This window comes from Symsagittifera roscoffensis, chromosome 2 (genome assembly GCF_963678635.1).
Source record: "Symsagittifera roscoffensis chromosome 2, txSymRosc1.1, whole genome shotgun sequence".
In the NCBI taxonomy this organism is placed as follows: domain Eukaryota; kingdom Metazoa; phylum Xenacoelomorpha; order Acoela; family Convolutidae; genus Symsagittifera; species Symsagittifera roscoffensis.
In genome coordinates, this window is record NC_087063.1 from 29,351,920 (window position 1) to 29,368,219 (window position 16,300).

General features: G+C 43.0%; 2 protein-coding genes across 5 annotated transcripts in view; both read left to right on the forward strand.

The window, feature by feature from the left end:
- The window catches only part of LOC134839789 (uncharacterized), a gene marked incomplete in the record, with an annotated part of 166,686 nt that overhangs the window by 110,908 nt on the left and 39,478 nt on the right, over nt 1-16,300 (forward strand). Inside the window, 1 exon segment of the mRNA XM_063855411.1 lies at nt 15,811-16,023. Coding sequence (XP_063711481.1) covers nt 15,811-16,023 — 213 coding nt within the window.
- The window catches only part of LOC134840753 (serine-rich adhesin for platelets-like), a 181,998-nt gene that overhangs the window by 51,673 nt on the left and 114,025 nt on the right, over nt 1-16,300 (forward strand). The gene's annotated exons all lie outside the window — the stretch shown is intronic.

Genomic DNA, 16,300 nt, shown 5'->3' on the forward strand with positions numbered 1-16,300 from the left:
CGCCGAGGCAGTTATGCAGGGCACGGCCTCTGCATACTTCGTAAAATGATCTATCATGACCAGCACCTGATTGTAACCATTGTCTGTCATGCATATCTTTTGGTGATCTATTTGCACCACCTCGTTGAATTCAGACGACTCGATCGATTGTAAAGGAAATCGCAACTTCCTAGGATCCTTGACCAGTTGGCATGACAGACATGCTGTCACCCATTTCTCACATGCCTTTTTCATTCCAGGCCACTCAAAGCGCTTCAGGATCCTCTGATACACTTTGTCGATCCCTTGATGGCCCATCTGATCATGCGACCTGAATAATAGTTCTGTCTGATAGAGTTGCGGCAACACTATCGCGTTACATTTGTATAAGACCTTGTCTTCTTCTCTTCTCCTGCAAGCCACGATCCCGTCCTTGTTCAGATATAATCTCCCCTCCTTCTGCATGAAGTATTGTCTCAGGATCCTATAGCTGTCTTCTTCTAGGTCACCTTTGTCAGGTGCGCCGTTTTCTATCCACCTTTTTAGGTTGCTTGTCATGCGATCATTTCTCTGCGCCCTTAGAAGGTCCGAGAGTCTGTATCTCGCCTTCAAGTACGTCTTCATGACCCTCATCTGACTATTCAGCTCGTTGGTCTGATGTGTGTCTTCTTCCATCTTAACGCACCAAATCTTCGCCAACGGTTGTGTTTCTTGCTGAAACGGTTGAAGATCAGTCCTGACTGCCTCTTTCTGCGGCAACAGGCTTATCGAGCGTTTCGATACCGCTATCGTTTCTAAGTCATCCGCTGCGTTGTCAAAGACTCTTTCGCTTGGTATTAGGTAGCGATCACTGTCAGGATCCTGGTACACTTCTCTGTCCAGGTCCCTTGCCCGAGTTTCCACTAGTAGCGTATGTATCGCTAGTTCTGACAGTTCGGATCCCGAACTCGAGTTCCTGTCTGAATAGGTGTCCATTCCTGAGTTTCGGGAATCATCATCCGTCGAAGAGGTTGTGCTGGAGACTGCGCTCTCCTCCAGATCATGTCTGTGCTTTCTTCGCATCCATCTGAACTCCCCGGATAAAACCTTGTTCTCTATGTCCTGGTTGTCATCAGGAATTTCCTCGTCTATCTCAGACTCCCCGGAAAAATTTCCTTGTCCCGGGTGTTGATCTTGTGATCGCTGGTTCTTTTCATCATCCTTCTCCCCGGACAAATAGTCTTGCAGCAGATTGTGTTCTACCTCTTCACCCTCTTTATCCCGGTCTACAAAGGTGACGGTTTTCTTTCGCTTGCTGCTCCCCTGTTCTTTCTGTCCGTAAGAAGTACTTGCTAAAATCTCTTGGGGTATTGAGGATACTAGTTGCTGAACTATTGTCCTACAATCCCTTTCGTTCTCTTCGTGCTGTCGTCTGGACGGCATGATCTTCACCTTCTCACTGACTGTTAGCGATGCCACTGCTGCTGTCCACTCGGGGTCATCTCTGGTCACTTCTCTTTCTAACAATCCACCCAGCATCCGCATTACTTGTGGTGTGACTTGCACCGTTTTATCCAATAATGAGAGGCTGTTTATATTCATGCGAGAGAGTTCTTGCTGGACCAGGTTCGAGCGCAGCAACAAATCCAAGGGGACCGGATCCTCCTTGGACAGGATCTTTATCTCGGCTGCTTTCTCTACAGGTAACTCAGGGTGCCCTGGAATTGGATGTCCTGATTTATCCAACCATCTCGTTAAGGGAAGCGCTTCATAAGTTTCTTTGTCCAGAAACGAGAATCCCTCCTTTATTTCCGCCTGATTGGCCTGCTTCTGCTCCAATCTTTCATAGAACTCAGTTTTCTTGCTGAGGCTGTCAGCATTCTGGTGTTTATCACGCATCCTATGTTCGATTATCATATGGTAGCCATCCAATCTTACTATCCATCTACCAATATAACTCTGATCCATCGAGTAAGTCTTCAACCAGGATAACGCTCTGTTGTCCACGCGTAACTTGAAGGGAGCGCTCCCCAAGTATGTACGGTACTTCTCCACGAAGGTGACTACTGCAAACATCTCTGCTTTTGGTGCGCCATATTTAATCTCTGTGTCACTCAAGACCTTGCTGCCGTATGCAATGGGACGGAGAACTGTTCTTCAGTTCCATTCTTGCTCTTGATGCAAGATTCCTGAGATGGCCACCACCGATGCGTCTGTGTCGAGAACATACATGCCCTTTTCTGTAGGCATGCCCAGCACTGGCGCTTCGCACAGTTCCCGCTTTATGTTCTCGAAAGCAACCTGTGCCTCTTCGTTCCATTCGAACTTTTTCCCTTTGTTGCGCATCAACTTCTGCATCGGGTACACCTTGTCCGCATATGCTTTTATGAATTCTCGGTAGTAATTGGCAAACCCTAGGAAGCTCATGAGCTGTGTGTCCGTTCTAGGAGCTTTCCATGTCAACACTGCTTCCACTGCTTCCGGGTCCGGCCTCACACCATGCCTATCCACCATTCTTCCTAGGTACTTTATCGAATCCCTAAGGATTTCACATTTCGATGGTTTGCACTTTAATCCTGCTCTTTTCATGCATCCAAAGACCTCATCGAGCCTGTCAATGTGGTCTTCCAGGGTCGGTGTCGCTATGACCACGTCATCCACGTAACACATCACGAGATTCCCGTACTTCTTGGTAACTCTCGTCAAAGCCTGAGCCATCAGTCTTTGAAAAGTGGCCGTTGCATTGCACAAGCCGAAGGGCATCCTCTTCCACTGGTACAATCCCAATTCACACGCGAATCCGGTTTTCTCTCTGTCCTTCTTTCGCAGAGGTACCTGCCAGAAGGCAGAACCTAAGTCCAATGTGGTGAAGAACTTGGCATCACCAAGTTTAGATAGGCTCTCGTCTATTCGCGGTATCGGGTACGCATCTTTAATCGTTACCGCGTTCAGGTAACGAAAGTCGCAACAAAATCTAAGCTGCCCCCTTTCTTTTTCGCCATTACTACCCCGCAAGCCCACGGCGATTTCGAGGGTTCTATCATGTCGTATTCAAGCAACATTTCTATTTCCGCTCGGCACGCTTCCGATTTATGTGGCGTCATTCGCCTTGCGCCTTCCCTATGGGGAACGGCGCCCTCTTCTAATTCGATTTCGTGTTCGACGAAATTACAGCAACCGATGTCCGCCTAATGTTTTGAAAATACTTCGGCGTTCCGATTTAGGAGGTCCCGCAATTTTTCGAAATCTTCCTCACCTATTTTTCCTTTCAAATGTTCTATCTCTGGCAAAACCGGTTTGTCAGATTCTAGTTCGTATGACGAGGGGCGTTCCGGAAAATTCGAGCAGCTTGACAAGCCGTCGTCCGTTTCGGATTTCATTGAAAACAATTTATGAATAGATTTGAATTCATTAATCCTCTTTAAAATTTTATCTTTATTGGCATGATAAGGACAGTCTTTCACATTATGTTTCTTCAAGTTTTGTGTCTCTTCATAGTCGGTCCTCATCGGCAATGCGTAACCAAGCTTCTTTCCACGCTGGATTGAAACCGTGGTGTCCAGTGTGTTCAACAACACACTGACACACAGTCCGTTTCTCGTTACCGAGAAGCTCCGGCCTAAAATCACCTTTTCTGACTATTTGGATTCGGTACTAAGCAAACTTGTTTACTATCACTTAACGAATTTAAATTTCTCATTCTAAAAATCGCTACTACAGCTTGTCCTGGTTGTAACTTTACTTTTCTATCCAAAAAAACTGGTACCTTATTTTCATCTGTTATTATCCTATTAATTGGTCTCTTAACATACTTTCGGTCCGGGTTTCTAATCCGTATTAGACCGTTGTTCAAATCAATCATCACGTCAAAATTCCTGACAAAATCTCTGCTCAAGATGAATTGGTCGGCGTCGTCCAGATTCTCTACCACCAGGAAGCTCATCCAAAGGTCTCGTCCTCCCATGTGAAGGACCGTTATTGGTGTTCTTCCGGCTACGTAGATAGCTCCTCGATTGGCTGCGGCCAGTCGGAGATTCGTTGGAATTAGATCTTCCCGCGTGAAGCCCATTCTTTCCCAAGTTTTTATCGGCATCACACTCACTACCGCTCCTGTGTCCAGAAGCCCTGTGACTCCATTTTTTGTTCCGTTGGTGTCGAGCAGGTGTGCTGTCACATCTGCTTCATATCCAATGTGTACTGCGTCTTGTTCCATCATGGCGTCATGGCCTATCCTGCGGACCTTGTTCCTCTTCTCCCAAATAGATCTGCCCCATTTGGTCATCATCTGTTGTTACATAAGTCCTGGTGTAGATACTGATCCCATCCACGTTCAGCATCACTTGATACGGCCCATAGACTTCTAGGTAGCGTCCATGAAGTTTCTTCATGCGAGGGCCACCCGTCGTTAGTAGTGCCCTCACAGCCCTCGACTCGGTGCGTGGCTCCATCTGCCTCAGATAGTCTGCATATGTGTCCAAATGCATCAAAGTGAACTCAGACGGTTCACTCAGATTTCTGATTACCTGATGCCCTGCCACCGAGATTATCGACTGTATTTTACTTCCTTGCGGTGCCATACCGAACCTCTGACCAGAGATAACATTAAGTTTCATGCTCAAGCTGCTTGGTGCTTTTGCCTCTTCAACTTCCGTTGCTTCGAAGGCGTTCAGTTGCTCCTGTAATTTTTCATTCTCCAGCTCGAGTTTCACCTTTTGTTCAATCTCTTTCGTCACTAGTTCCTGCTGTACTCTATTTATAGCATCCCTCGCAGCTGCCCTATAATCGATTTTGAAGTCATCGGCCGCAGTTGCTGGTTCCGGTTCACGTGCTTCCTCTGTTACCGCTTGCATTTTCTTTGCCACCAGCTCTTGAGGTTTATCCTTTCTGCGTGCCTCCGCTTCACTCAAAAGTCGAGCCTTGCTGGCTTTCACTCCTGACAAAGCTTCTTCATGTCTTGGATGCTTGATGTCTGCCACTGCATCCCAGAATTGCGGACAATCTGATTTAAAATGACCTTCCAAGTTGCAAAAGAAACACCTCGGGCCGAATTTCGCTATTACTCCTCTCATGAAATCCTCATGGTCCAATTCTGACGCATCTTCGTCCTCGAGGCTAAAGCCTATTGCTTTCATGCCTTGTTTGTAAGCTGGGCATGCTGACACATGATGGTCCGTTGAACTGCAATTAGCACAAGAGCGTCTCTTGTCCATATCATCCCTCGGTTTGTACCAATTGTTCCCTTGGTTCGCTGGTCCGTTGTTAAAATTGCCATAATTGTTCTTGTAATATCCAGATCTCGAAGGAGGTTTCAACAAAAGATACTCTTTTGATTTGAGCCTCAACTCCTCCGGTGTTGGCGCATTAGTTGATAGTGGTGTGTAATGCGTTGCTAGCATCGTACGAAGTTCATCATTTTTCACACCATCGATGAATTTTGAGGCTACGGCCAGGTTCATCCTTCGGTTTGACTCATCCGGTTGGCTGCGTCTTCTCAGCATTTCCAAATCATCGAGAAACTTGTCTATTGTTTCATACTCTCGTTGCCTCCGTTTCTCGAAGCGCATCATCGCCTGGTGCCCCTGCACCCCTGATCCGAAACGGTTTAACAAGATTTCGAAGATTTTCTCAGCAGTGTCACGTTGATACTGTTTCTTGGCCATTACACAGTTCAGGGCTGTCCCTTCTAAGTTGCTGGTGAGCGCGCTGCATTCCTGTCTCTCAGACAAGTCCTCTTCCTCGAAATGCAGCTTCATTACCTCTATCCAGGTATCAATACAGCCATCAGATTCGTCTTTGTAGCATCTTCGCTTTTTAAAGACTCTTCTGGACTTCTCACTGCGTTCATTGGTTTTAGATAACCTCGTCAGGAATGTCTCCAGAGACCTGTTCAGGGGTTCAAATGCCGTGGCCATTGCAGTAGCATCCCTTGAGTGTCCCGTTTGAGTGTCCTCACACCTTGTCGAAGGCTCTGTGTGCGGTGCATCCCTGCAATCCGAATCAACATGAGCGTTTCCCGCTTGGCCCACATGACTCCTCCTCGGGCTTGCATGCCCCCTGTTGCCGGAATCACTTCTCCCAGTCGCATGTGTGCCTTGCGTCGGTCGTTCGTTAGAGGTTTGTATGTTCCCCGTTGAACTTGCTCTACTGTTCGGGCCCCATGCTGTATTACCCCTTGTGGCATAGCCTGATGAACTGCCCCTGCCTCTAGTGGATCCATACGTCTTCCTTCTTTGATGTTCATTGAAGTTCACCCTCGGTTCCCTGCTGGGACCTCCCGAGTTCGGCTCTCCTTCTTTTGGTCCACTCTTGCTGCTTAGTAGCCCGTCCAACCTATCCATGATAGCCTGAGTTCGCCTCTCCATCATCGCGTCTATCTTTGCTCTTGCTGAATTCTTAACTTCTCCATGTCGGCTCTCAAGCGTAACTCCCTCTGTTCCGCCTCTCTTGTCATTCGCGACAAGTTCTTCGTCTTATGTTCGTCCGTTCTTTCTTTCAAGCGTTTTTCGCTCCTGCCAACTTCTTGTCTGTTGCGGTTTATTTCTTCCCGCAGACTTTCTCTTTCAATGTGAACTGCTCTTTCTAGTTCACTCATCCTTATCGACATCTGTTCATTTTGTTCTCCTAAACTGCCCACTATGTTGTTTAAGGCTTCCTCTAGTGCTGCCCCGTTATCCATGAGTGGCGTCACTAGTGGTGGTGTAACCCTGTCGGTCCCAGGTAACTTCGTGCTTGTCGAGATCCGGGCCTTGACTCTCTGCTTCAACGTCTTTTCATTATTTATTTCAGGATCCACTAACGCGTTGCCAAGCCCTCTGGTTCTACTCTCTCCAGGTTGTGGCTCCGAACTTGTCCTAATCGCGAAGTCCTTTGACTGGCCCGGTGTGTTTGCCTCTTTGCTTATCGTTGTCACTACACCAAATTTGTCCATGGTTCCAGTCTCTCTTCCGACGTGTGTCTCACTCTCCTGGATCGAACTATTGAGGCTGACTTGAGATCCAAAGTCCCCTTGCTCCCCTTCATCCTCTTCCTCCTGGGTTTCAACTTCGTTCCCCGCGCCTCCTCCTATGGTGAATGGAAAGATGTTTCCGAAGGTGTTCTTCATTCTTTCTGAGAACGATGATGACGTTGTTTGTTTCCCAGTTCCGCCTGCCATCATAGTGTTGTCTGTCGGAGATCTTCTCGTTGCCGCTACCTCAGTTGAGATGTCGGACAATTCCGACATCTCTTCCCGATCCAATGTCCCGGTGGAAGTGGCAAAATCATGGCCTTGTTCTACCGGGGTAGATTCACTCGCCAGCCTTCTGCCTCTTCCTTCCAGTCCATTTACTTCCTGGTTGTCATTCATGGTCTGGTCCGTATTGACCTCCACTTCTAACAGTTCTCTTCGCTCTTCTGAGGTCTTCTGACTTCTCGTTTCAACCATTCTGCCTGAAACCGGCCCCCTTTTGTCAGACCGGGATCGCTTGATCCAATCCACAAAAGGATCGGTCATCGTTTTTCTTTGCTTTTCAGGTATCAATTTCCTAGAGCTATTACCTCGTTTTGGTATCCTTGACTTGTCTAAACTGATTCTCTATTTGTCACTTTCCAATGCCTACTCTTGACTCAATTGCTAGAGACCTTATAGTTTTATTAACAACAATAATAATGACACAACACAATAAATTTCACCAGATTCTATTAAATAGTGACCACGAATCCCTGTATGTTGTCAGAGTACAGTTTGTATAAAATTTATTCACACTAACCGATTATCGGTCTAAAGATCTGGAAACTAGCACAATATGATGTTATCAGTCAATTTAAAAGATAGTGTATTCACTACCCAATCAAGCACAGTTTACGTTGATTTAAAATCAAAAACAAAAATATATATTGACACAATATGAATGTATATATAAAAAAACGTATGTGTCTTGTACTCTTAGTCGGTCGCAGTACAATAGTCGAACCTGTCTTTTAAAAAAAAAGCTTTCCCTGCTTGGTGCTGCACCAAACAGACAAAACTTTGAAGGCAGTAATTTTCTCAAGTGGGCGTCTATTGCACCCACCGAGTACTGTGTTACCTATCTGCCTTCGGACTGCCCGAGCTAGACCTACTAAAATCCTCAGGGCGGTCACTTTTCCCAAAAACGTATTATGTTCAATCCACACCAATGAACTACGCTCTTTTTAATTTAGACTTAGTGTCGCGAATATCCGAGTTCGGACCTGTTTTGTATTAGTCTGGTTCTTATTGAAAGGCAAGTTACCAGTGCAGTCACTGATACCTAGCCTGTGTATTAATAACCTAATACCTCTCACTTTTTAGTCTTTCTTTCGTCTACCTAGGTCCTTAATAAAATAATACCCTTCCGGATTGGCACAAATAGGACCCTTCCGGACTGTCAGAATATAGACCCCTCCGGATTGGGACCCCTCCGAGTTAGTTAATAGTAGACCCCTCCGGATTTGGACCCCTCCGAATTAGCAACTATAAGACCCCTCCGGATTCGGACCCCTCCGGTTTTGTGGAAAGTAGACCCCTCCGGATTCGGACCCCTCTGACTTTGAAAAATTTCGACCCCTCCGGATTGGGAGCCCTTAGCTCTGTCAAAGTAGCTTTTCGTAGTTTTCTTAATTTCAGCTTATACCCCTCCGGATACGTTCTGCGTTGCTTTTATGCTGTTTGAATTAACTGGGAAGGGTATAGGATCCTTTCCTAGACCCCTCCGGATTGAAGTTAAGGCACTTATTTGACAATTCACACTAACGGTGAAGGGTCTTATCACTTGTCTAATTCCGACTCTATTATGGTTGTCTTGTGCCTTCAGCCCTCCCCTTTTGTCTAGAACTGTCCTAAGTTACTTAGTTCAATCGCTATCAACTTTTGGTAGGGGTCTAAGGGTTTTTCAGAAAAAATTTTTAAAACGTGAAGGGTGTACCCCTCCGGATTTGTGTGATTTGCTAAAAACAATCTCGAAAAATTTTCTCGCTCGTTTTTCTGAAAAATTTCTGATCCTATTAGTAAGCTCAGCTAATTTTTGATCTATTGGTACCAAGATCAACTCGATATGCTCAGTAGTTCCAAAGTTATCAACCAAAACGTCTTTTTTCCAAACTCAAAAATTTTCTCCCTTATAGGTTCCGCCTAACTTTTTCCGCAAATCTGGTCCTTTCGACCTGAAAATTATTGATCCGAGCTCAGAAGGCCTATACTCTTCTAGTTCAATGCAAAAGACCCGATCTAAAACGCTTTTGTAGAAAAAATTTGCGAAAACCGGGTTGGTGAATCACCAAATCAAACACGTTATGTTCGATTTCTCTGCAACCCGGAAGGCTTTCGGGTAGCGGGTTTTAAAACTTGTAGATTCACTAGTGGACGTTGTCCGAATAACTATTTTTGCTGTTGTAATTCAAAAATTTCAAAAAATTTTCTGAATTTATAGTGTTTCGTTTTCTCAAAAGTCACAAAATTTCGATTTTCGGTACCAAAATAGTTCCAACCACTCCCGAACTAAACTTCACCGGTTCTATCTATTACGGTAGTGCAGTTACGATGTAACACACTAACTTAGCGCTTTTTTCCGTTTCAAAAAATATCGATATCTCAAAAATCGCGACTTGTGGGGGGATCAAAATATCGCAATTTTGATCCTAAAAACCGGTCTGTTTTCGTTGTTTTTGACTGAAGATCGATATAAGACTATTAATATAGGCTATATAAGTAATAATATTAGTAATACTATACCCCTCCGGGTTTGTTTAATATCCGAATTAAGGTGCTTAACTCGGATATTCGCAGTTCGGTGAAGGGGCACTCAACAAACGGGGGGGTTGAATCACATCTTGTCTGGGGGGATGATTTCTACTGATTTTTTACTTTTTTTTTTACTGTTTTTGGTTTTTTCGGTTATTTTTTATGTTTTTGTTTTTCTTGGGTACTATACTACTTTTTGTTTGGTTTTATTTATATCTTTAAGTGTTTTTGGTCACAAACCACTCAGAGGACGAGGAGACGGCCGATCCCCCCACCCTTCCTGGTTCGTGAATTTTCGGTCTTAATTAGGTTAAAAAACTATTCACGGCAATCCGGAAGGCCTCCGCGTTCCGAACTACCCTTCCGCCCCGGCGGTTTAGGCCTATTAAGGGCGTTAATGTGAGCATCCGCTCGGCGCGGAGTGCTCGTTAACGGTTCCGCCGGTCATGATGTTATAAAAGAATAACACCCAGGAGCGCCATAAAAACATACATGTAACATTCGCCCGGAAGATACATATCGACGGAAAACAAAACTAAGTCTTAAGACGACTGGCTAGCGTCTAAACAGAGCTTTGCATGCTTTTCACCGTCTCTACCAAGCCAGTACTTTTCGGTGGTCTTTTCTAACATCGGGCCGACAAAAACGTTACTGCTTTCGGCTTCGGTCAAAACACTCAAATTAACTAGATTATATGCAGAAATAGTGAGCTCATGGCTGGTTCTCAGTATCCCCAGACCACGAGGTACTACCACAGACCACCAGGGCTACTACTTATTATATTACTATTGTTTTTGTTCAGTAGATAAAAATCATCATCTCCATCGAAGATGGATCAACCCCCCCCCCAACTCCTAGCACCTCATCCTTGTCAAAACTAATCCAAATATCAGTTAAATTCAAGTCAGGACATGACAGGATGCTAAAAGTTCACACGAGTCAATAAAAGTTTCCGTCCCGAGACCCTTCCGGATTCTTGAATCCGCTGAATCAAGCTCGTTGATCTTGATTTCTTCCTAATCCGGAAGGCTGGTTTCTTACCCTTCACCGTTGTTCGCAACGGCCTTGCAACTATTGTAGCAGCACAATAGTTGCAACTCGGAACGTTCTCTGCTGTTCCTGCAATCTGCTGCTGTTTTTCAATCACGATTATCGTTGTTATCGTCAGCGCAACTAACGTTGTTGTGTTTTCTCTCTCGTTTTTGTTAAAATGGCCGTTTCAGCATTTCTCAGAAATGTGACGTCATCTTTCGAATTTTTGAAATTTTAAAATACTAGAATATTCTAGCCCTCATCGTTTGGCTAAACGTTCCAATAACGCTTTTAGTTCTTGAAAACCACCAATCCGGAAGGCCTACTGCTAAAATTCCGAATTCTGCAGAGATTGCATTTTTCACATTCTGGTCGAATGTCACACGGCTTGGACATTGCCCTTGCTTTAACCCAGGAATATCGGTGCTTCACATAACAGTGATTGATCATTGACTTTATAACCGAGCACCGATAAGGGCAGAGCGGAACTTTAGCACATCATCACCTGTGCTAGTGTCTTGCTTTGTTGCGAAGTTTTGCCGACTCAGTTGGGTTGCTGAGACAGTCGGTTCTGATGCGCTGATCAGTTTCACATGCGGCTTTGCATATGCTTAGTTTTGCATATGCTTAGTCCATCCGCTGACATAGGCATAAGTGTTGTTACAGTCGAACAGGGGGCAGTCGAATTTGCTTTTCTTGGACCCCCCGTTGCTGGGCTGTCGGGGGATCTCTACAGTTCTTTCAATTCCTTTATCAGTTTCAATTTCTCTACTATCGGAGGTCTGGACCGAGGGTTCTGTGAATGATTATCTCTGAGATGCCTGTTCATCTCTTTTTTGCTATAAAACATTCTACCACAGTTTTCATTAGCACATTGAACTGTTTGTGACCTTTTGCTGATAGCATTTGCTTTAAAATCTCCACCGTCTGTGAACTTAAGTTTGGTTGTCGGATTGTGCAACCAGTTATCCTGGTCACACTTAGTCTTGAGCCTATGGTTGTCAAGATCAGCTCTAAGCTGCCTAATCTAATCTTTTTGCCAAACTTTAGCACCTTCAAGTAGATCATTCAAGTTATCCACCACGATGTTTTTGGAGGAAGCATTCAGTTGAACTCTTCTCCTGCATAGTTGATGTGCGACTGGCGTTGTTTTTACCTTTTCATTCAATTCCTCGAGTTTCATTTTATTTCCAGTTTCTAGCCTTAAACACATTCTTTAAGTGCGGTGTAAACCGCTTCTAGTCTACGAAGATCAGTGCATCTGAGTCTCCAAGCAATATAGCAGGACGGGCTTTAGGAAAGTCTCAATGAAGAGACCCTTGTTCCTTAGTGCCAATCTTTTTGACACCAGGGCCGGTCTAAGACGTAGCATTGCTATCCTTGTCTTAGAAATGCAAGCAATGATAGCCTTGTCGGCGCTGCCATCAGATGCTTTGATGCTGCCGAAGTACTCAAAGTGATTAACCTGTTCACTGAGTACATTGATAATAACATTAGTGTTGTCTTTGGCGTTAATTTCAATACTTTTAGTTTTCTCGACATAATTTTCTAATTTAGCCAATCCAAAGGATTTTGCTATCTCATTCAGCGATCGATTTGGTAGCATTTGATTGGTTATCAGAGATCAAAGCCAGATCATCAGTGTATGCAAAGTTTCTTTTCTCTCCATTGGTCTTACTTAGAAGGAAATGAAAGGTACAAGTAGTATAGGCAGTGTGACCACCATCGTATCTATTAGATACCGGTATCGATGTGGTGTTTTTAGGTAACTATTTCATCAACTGGTGTGTCTTTTTTTATCTATAGTGACGATTTGGTATCTGTTTGGAAACTATTTGGTATCTATTCAATAAATTTCAGTCCTCAACACCCTGTTTCTCCAGAATAATGTTCCGTGTACCTTTTGAAGTAGACTTAGTTATGAAAAATGTCTTCTTTCAGAGAACAATGGGAAAGCGCAATTTAAAAAACCCCAGCAATGAATTGAAACAAAAGTTTCCATGGGCGCAAGGTGTACCTGATAATACATTAGTGATGAAGTGCATCCTTGATGGAAGGCTGATCAATATCAGCAATGGTATCACCGGAAAACCGTCTCAGCATGCTTGCACAGAAGAACATTATACTTCTGTTGAACTGCATTGGTCAAGTTCTAAACAGAACTGGTAAAGAACTTGTTCCAACTGCCAAGAACTATCACTCAAAGCTGTTTCCGAATGGTTTAACAGTTGAATTTGGTATAGTTTCCAGTCCTGTGTTGTTTTTTTTCAAAAGCCCATCGCTTCGTCGAAGCAGAACTCTTAATGAGTACTGATCAACAACTTTAAAGTAACTCGCATATTCGGTCGAGCTACTTTATTCGTCAGGTGGATCTGCTTTTGACTCGTTTCCGTCCTTTTCTCGAAAGTGACTTGGCGAGGTCAGCCTATGTGATAGCTGAACCTATAGACATCTTCACTTCCAACACTTGTGGAAAGCTCAAACAACTTTGTCGATATTTCAAATTATCAGACATGATTGTTTAAGATGGAATCACCTCTTTGCTTGCAGATAATCTCGCCAATGCAACTTTGTCGCTCAGCAAATTTTCGAGAAAAAGGTGTCAATCAATCCAGTTGTCTTTACCAACTTATTGAACGTTTTCTACTTATCAATCTTCGGATTATGTCAGTTGAGAGAGGGTTTTCTGAGATGAAGCTAGTTGAAGATCGGTCCAACCCGAATGTCGAGTATCACATATGGTTCTCTTCAACGTATAAGATCTTTTTTCTCCGACGACGATTTCGAAAAGTTTGATCCCCTTCTGAGCTCATTGAATCAATGATGAAAGCAAATTGAGAATGTCAACAAGTAAAAAGTCAAGCAGATAATGAGGTTCGTTTCCTTAAACCATTTATTACAATTTTAATACATTATTTCTTGAGTGCATTTATGATTTGCCTAGATCAACTTGATCACCAGTTTTGTTGTTCAAGTTGAAACACAAGAAAGCTTGAGCCAAGAAATTTTAGTCTTTAAGCGTTCTACTGCAGACGTGCTGAAAAAGTCCTTGAAAAAAACTGCAGAAAAAGTTAAAAAGGCAGAGGAAGAATTGAAAGCAAAAAGGAGAAATTGCAGTTGCTGAACAAAGAGCAGAAGTTTACAAGAGGGACCAACAATCTGCCGATATTGTTGACTCTATGTTTAGAAAAAAGTGATATTGTTAAACGAATTTGCGGGATCATTCTGTCACACAGTTTACTGGTTAATTTTTTGTGAAATTTAGTGTTGAAAATTTTGTTAAATTTTGTTTTTCTTATAAGACCCTGTAGTTTTGGTATCTATTAGTCTCTATGGTGACTATTTTGTTAAATTTTGTTTTTCTTATAAGACCCTGTAGTTTTGGTATCTATTAGTCTCTATGGTGACTATTTTAGTGTCTATTTTGGTATCTTTGTAGTAACTATCCAAGGGACTGCCAGGTATCTATTTTGTCACTGTTTAGTATCTATTGAGATGGAGGTGTGGTGGTCACACTGAGTATATGTAAGGGCAGACTACAAACTGTACATATGTACGTAATGCTACATCATCGGATGTGGTAAAAGAATATAATTTAGGAGACAAGAAAACAATTAAAAGATAGCCGGTTGCTCTGCAAGTAGCACAGAATATTCCGACCATATTCTTGAAAATTGCCTATACTTTTTGCATGTTTTTTTCTTCAAATTAGTTTTTTTGCGTCAGTGTAAAATAGGCAAGTCAGTGTAAAATAGGCAAATCGGGCAACGCAATTCAGCGGGGTTTTTTTTCAGTATTTGCAGAAATTGTTTTGAATTTTTGAAGTTCTCATTTCGAAAATGGCGTTAAAAAACTTCAAAAAAATTTAAAATAAGTTTGATGGCTTATACTTCTATAATAAGCCTGCTGGCTTGCTTTAATTGCTCGAAGTTAGACTAAAACTCAAAAATTTCAAACCGGTTTTTCACGACCCTGAGAAAATTTTAAAATTTTTTTCTAATGTAATTCGAATCACGTCTGAAAGTGGTTTAATATGATATATCACTCGACCTATTGCGATGATTATTTGTTGTAGCTGATTTTGAGTGGAAAACAAAGAAAAAAACTAAATTACACTCGAATACAAATTTTCTCTCCATTTTTCAAATGGTCGGAACAAAAATTTAGCAGTGCTAATGACCTAAGCTTTTTTAATCCCTATACTCGAAACCAGACAAGTTCATTCCAAAAACTACAGTTTTGAGTGCCTTTTACCTGCTTCTCACCTCTAAAAAAAACTTGAAATAATTCTTCGCTCGAGTTGAAGTCAAAATTGGCGTCACCTAAAAGTGGGATGATCTTTGGGGCTGAAGTGGTTTCAAGGCCTTGACAGTTGTTTAAAATTTTGAAGTTGTTCACAATTTATCAAAACGCGCTCCATGACAACTATCTACTTATATTCTTCAGTATCCTGGCACGGAGCGATTATATAGCAGCTTTGTTCAGTAGACAAAAAATCCCATTAGTCAAGTTTCTCCAGCTTATAATTTTAGCCAGTCTTACGGCAATTGTAATAGCTTTTCTAGTGCATTTTATTGTTCAGACTTTCGTAAAGAAAGTAACGGAATATTAGGGCTCGGGTGGTTTTTTTTCAGAAAAATTTCGACTTTTTTACTTGCTATTTTTGACCAAATTTTTTTATTATCATTCAAAAGGTATTGTTGTCCTGAGCGTAAATTTGAAAAGATGATCTTTTTTTGTAAAAGTTATGGGGGTTTAAAGATTGCCAATTTGGGACAATTAACGCGCGATATATTTCGCGCTATTAACGCGTAAGCGGAGATTTAATCCGTCTTAGAAATCGTTCCAAATTGGTTGAAGGAAGCTTATTCATAGGAGCGAAATTTATTTATTTGTACTTTATATGGCGTGTGTGTGGGGGATGATTTTAAAATTTTCTCATGTTATTAGTGCTCCATAGACCTTAAAAGGCAGTCTTGTCTTTATCTCGTTTTCCATGTTCTAATACGATGTGATCTGGAAACAGTCCCTTCACATTTTTTTAAAAGAAATCACTAATAAAAACAGAAATATTTTTGAAGGGCTTCCAAATGCAGAGCCGAGATGTGGACTTTCTGCTGGTGGTGTTTGAGAACATTAACTTCTGGCTGCAGTCTGGATACACCAGCACCCACCACTCCAAGGGGACGAGAGACAGCGCCCAGAGTGATCCCCCAGAAGCAGAGGAGGATGACGAGGACCAAGCTGACGGGGATGATGATGATGACAGTGGGCTGCCGCCAGGCGTCAATGACGTAAATATTTTTCAGAAGTGTGGAGCTGGGAAGGAGGCTTGTCGGGGGGGGGGGGGGGGGGAGTTTTCATATCAGAGAAAGGGATATGAAGGCCAGTGTCTCGGAGCCCGCCATGTTTGGTGCCCGCTGCTGGAGACTTAGACAGTTGCGACCCTCAAAAAATGACCAAAAAGCATGTATATCTTAATCATTGCCGCAACAGCCGTTCTCGATGAAGCAAAAACGTGCAGCTCAAATATTGGTTTTTCACTCGTGCTGGATAATTGATACAAACCGA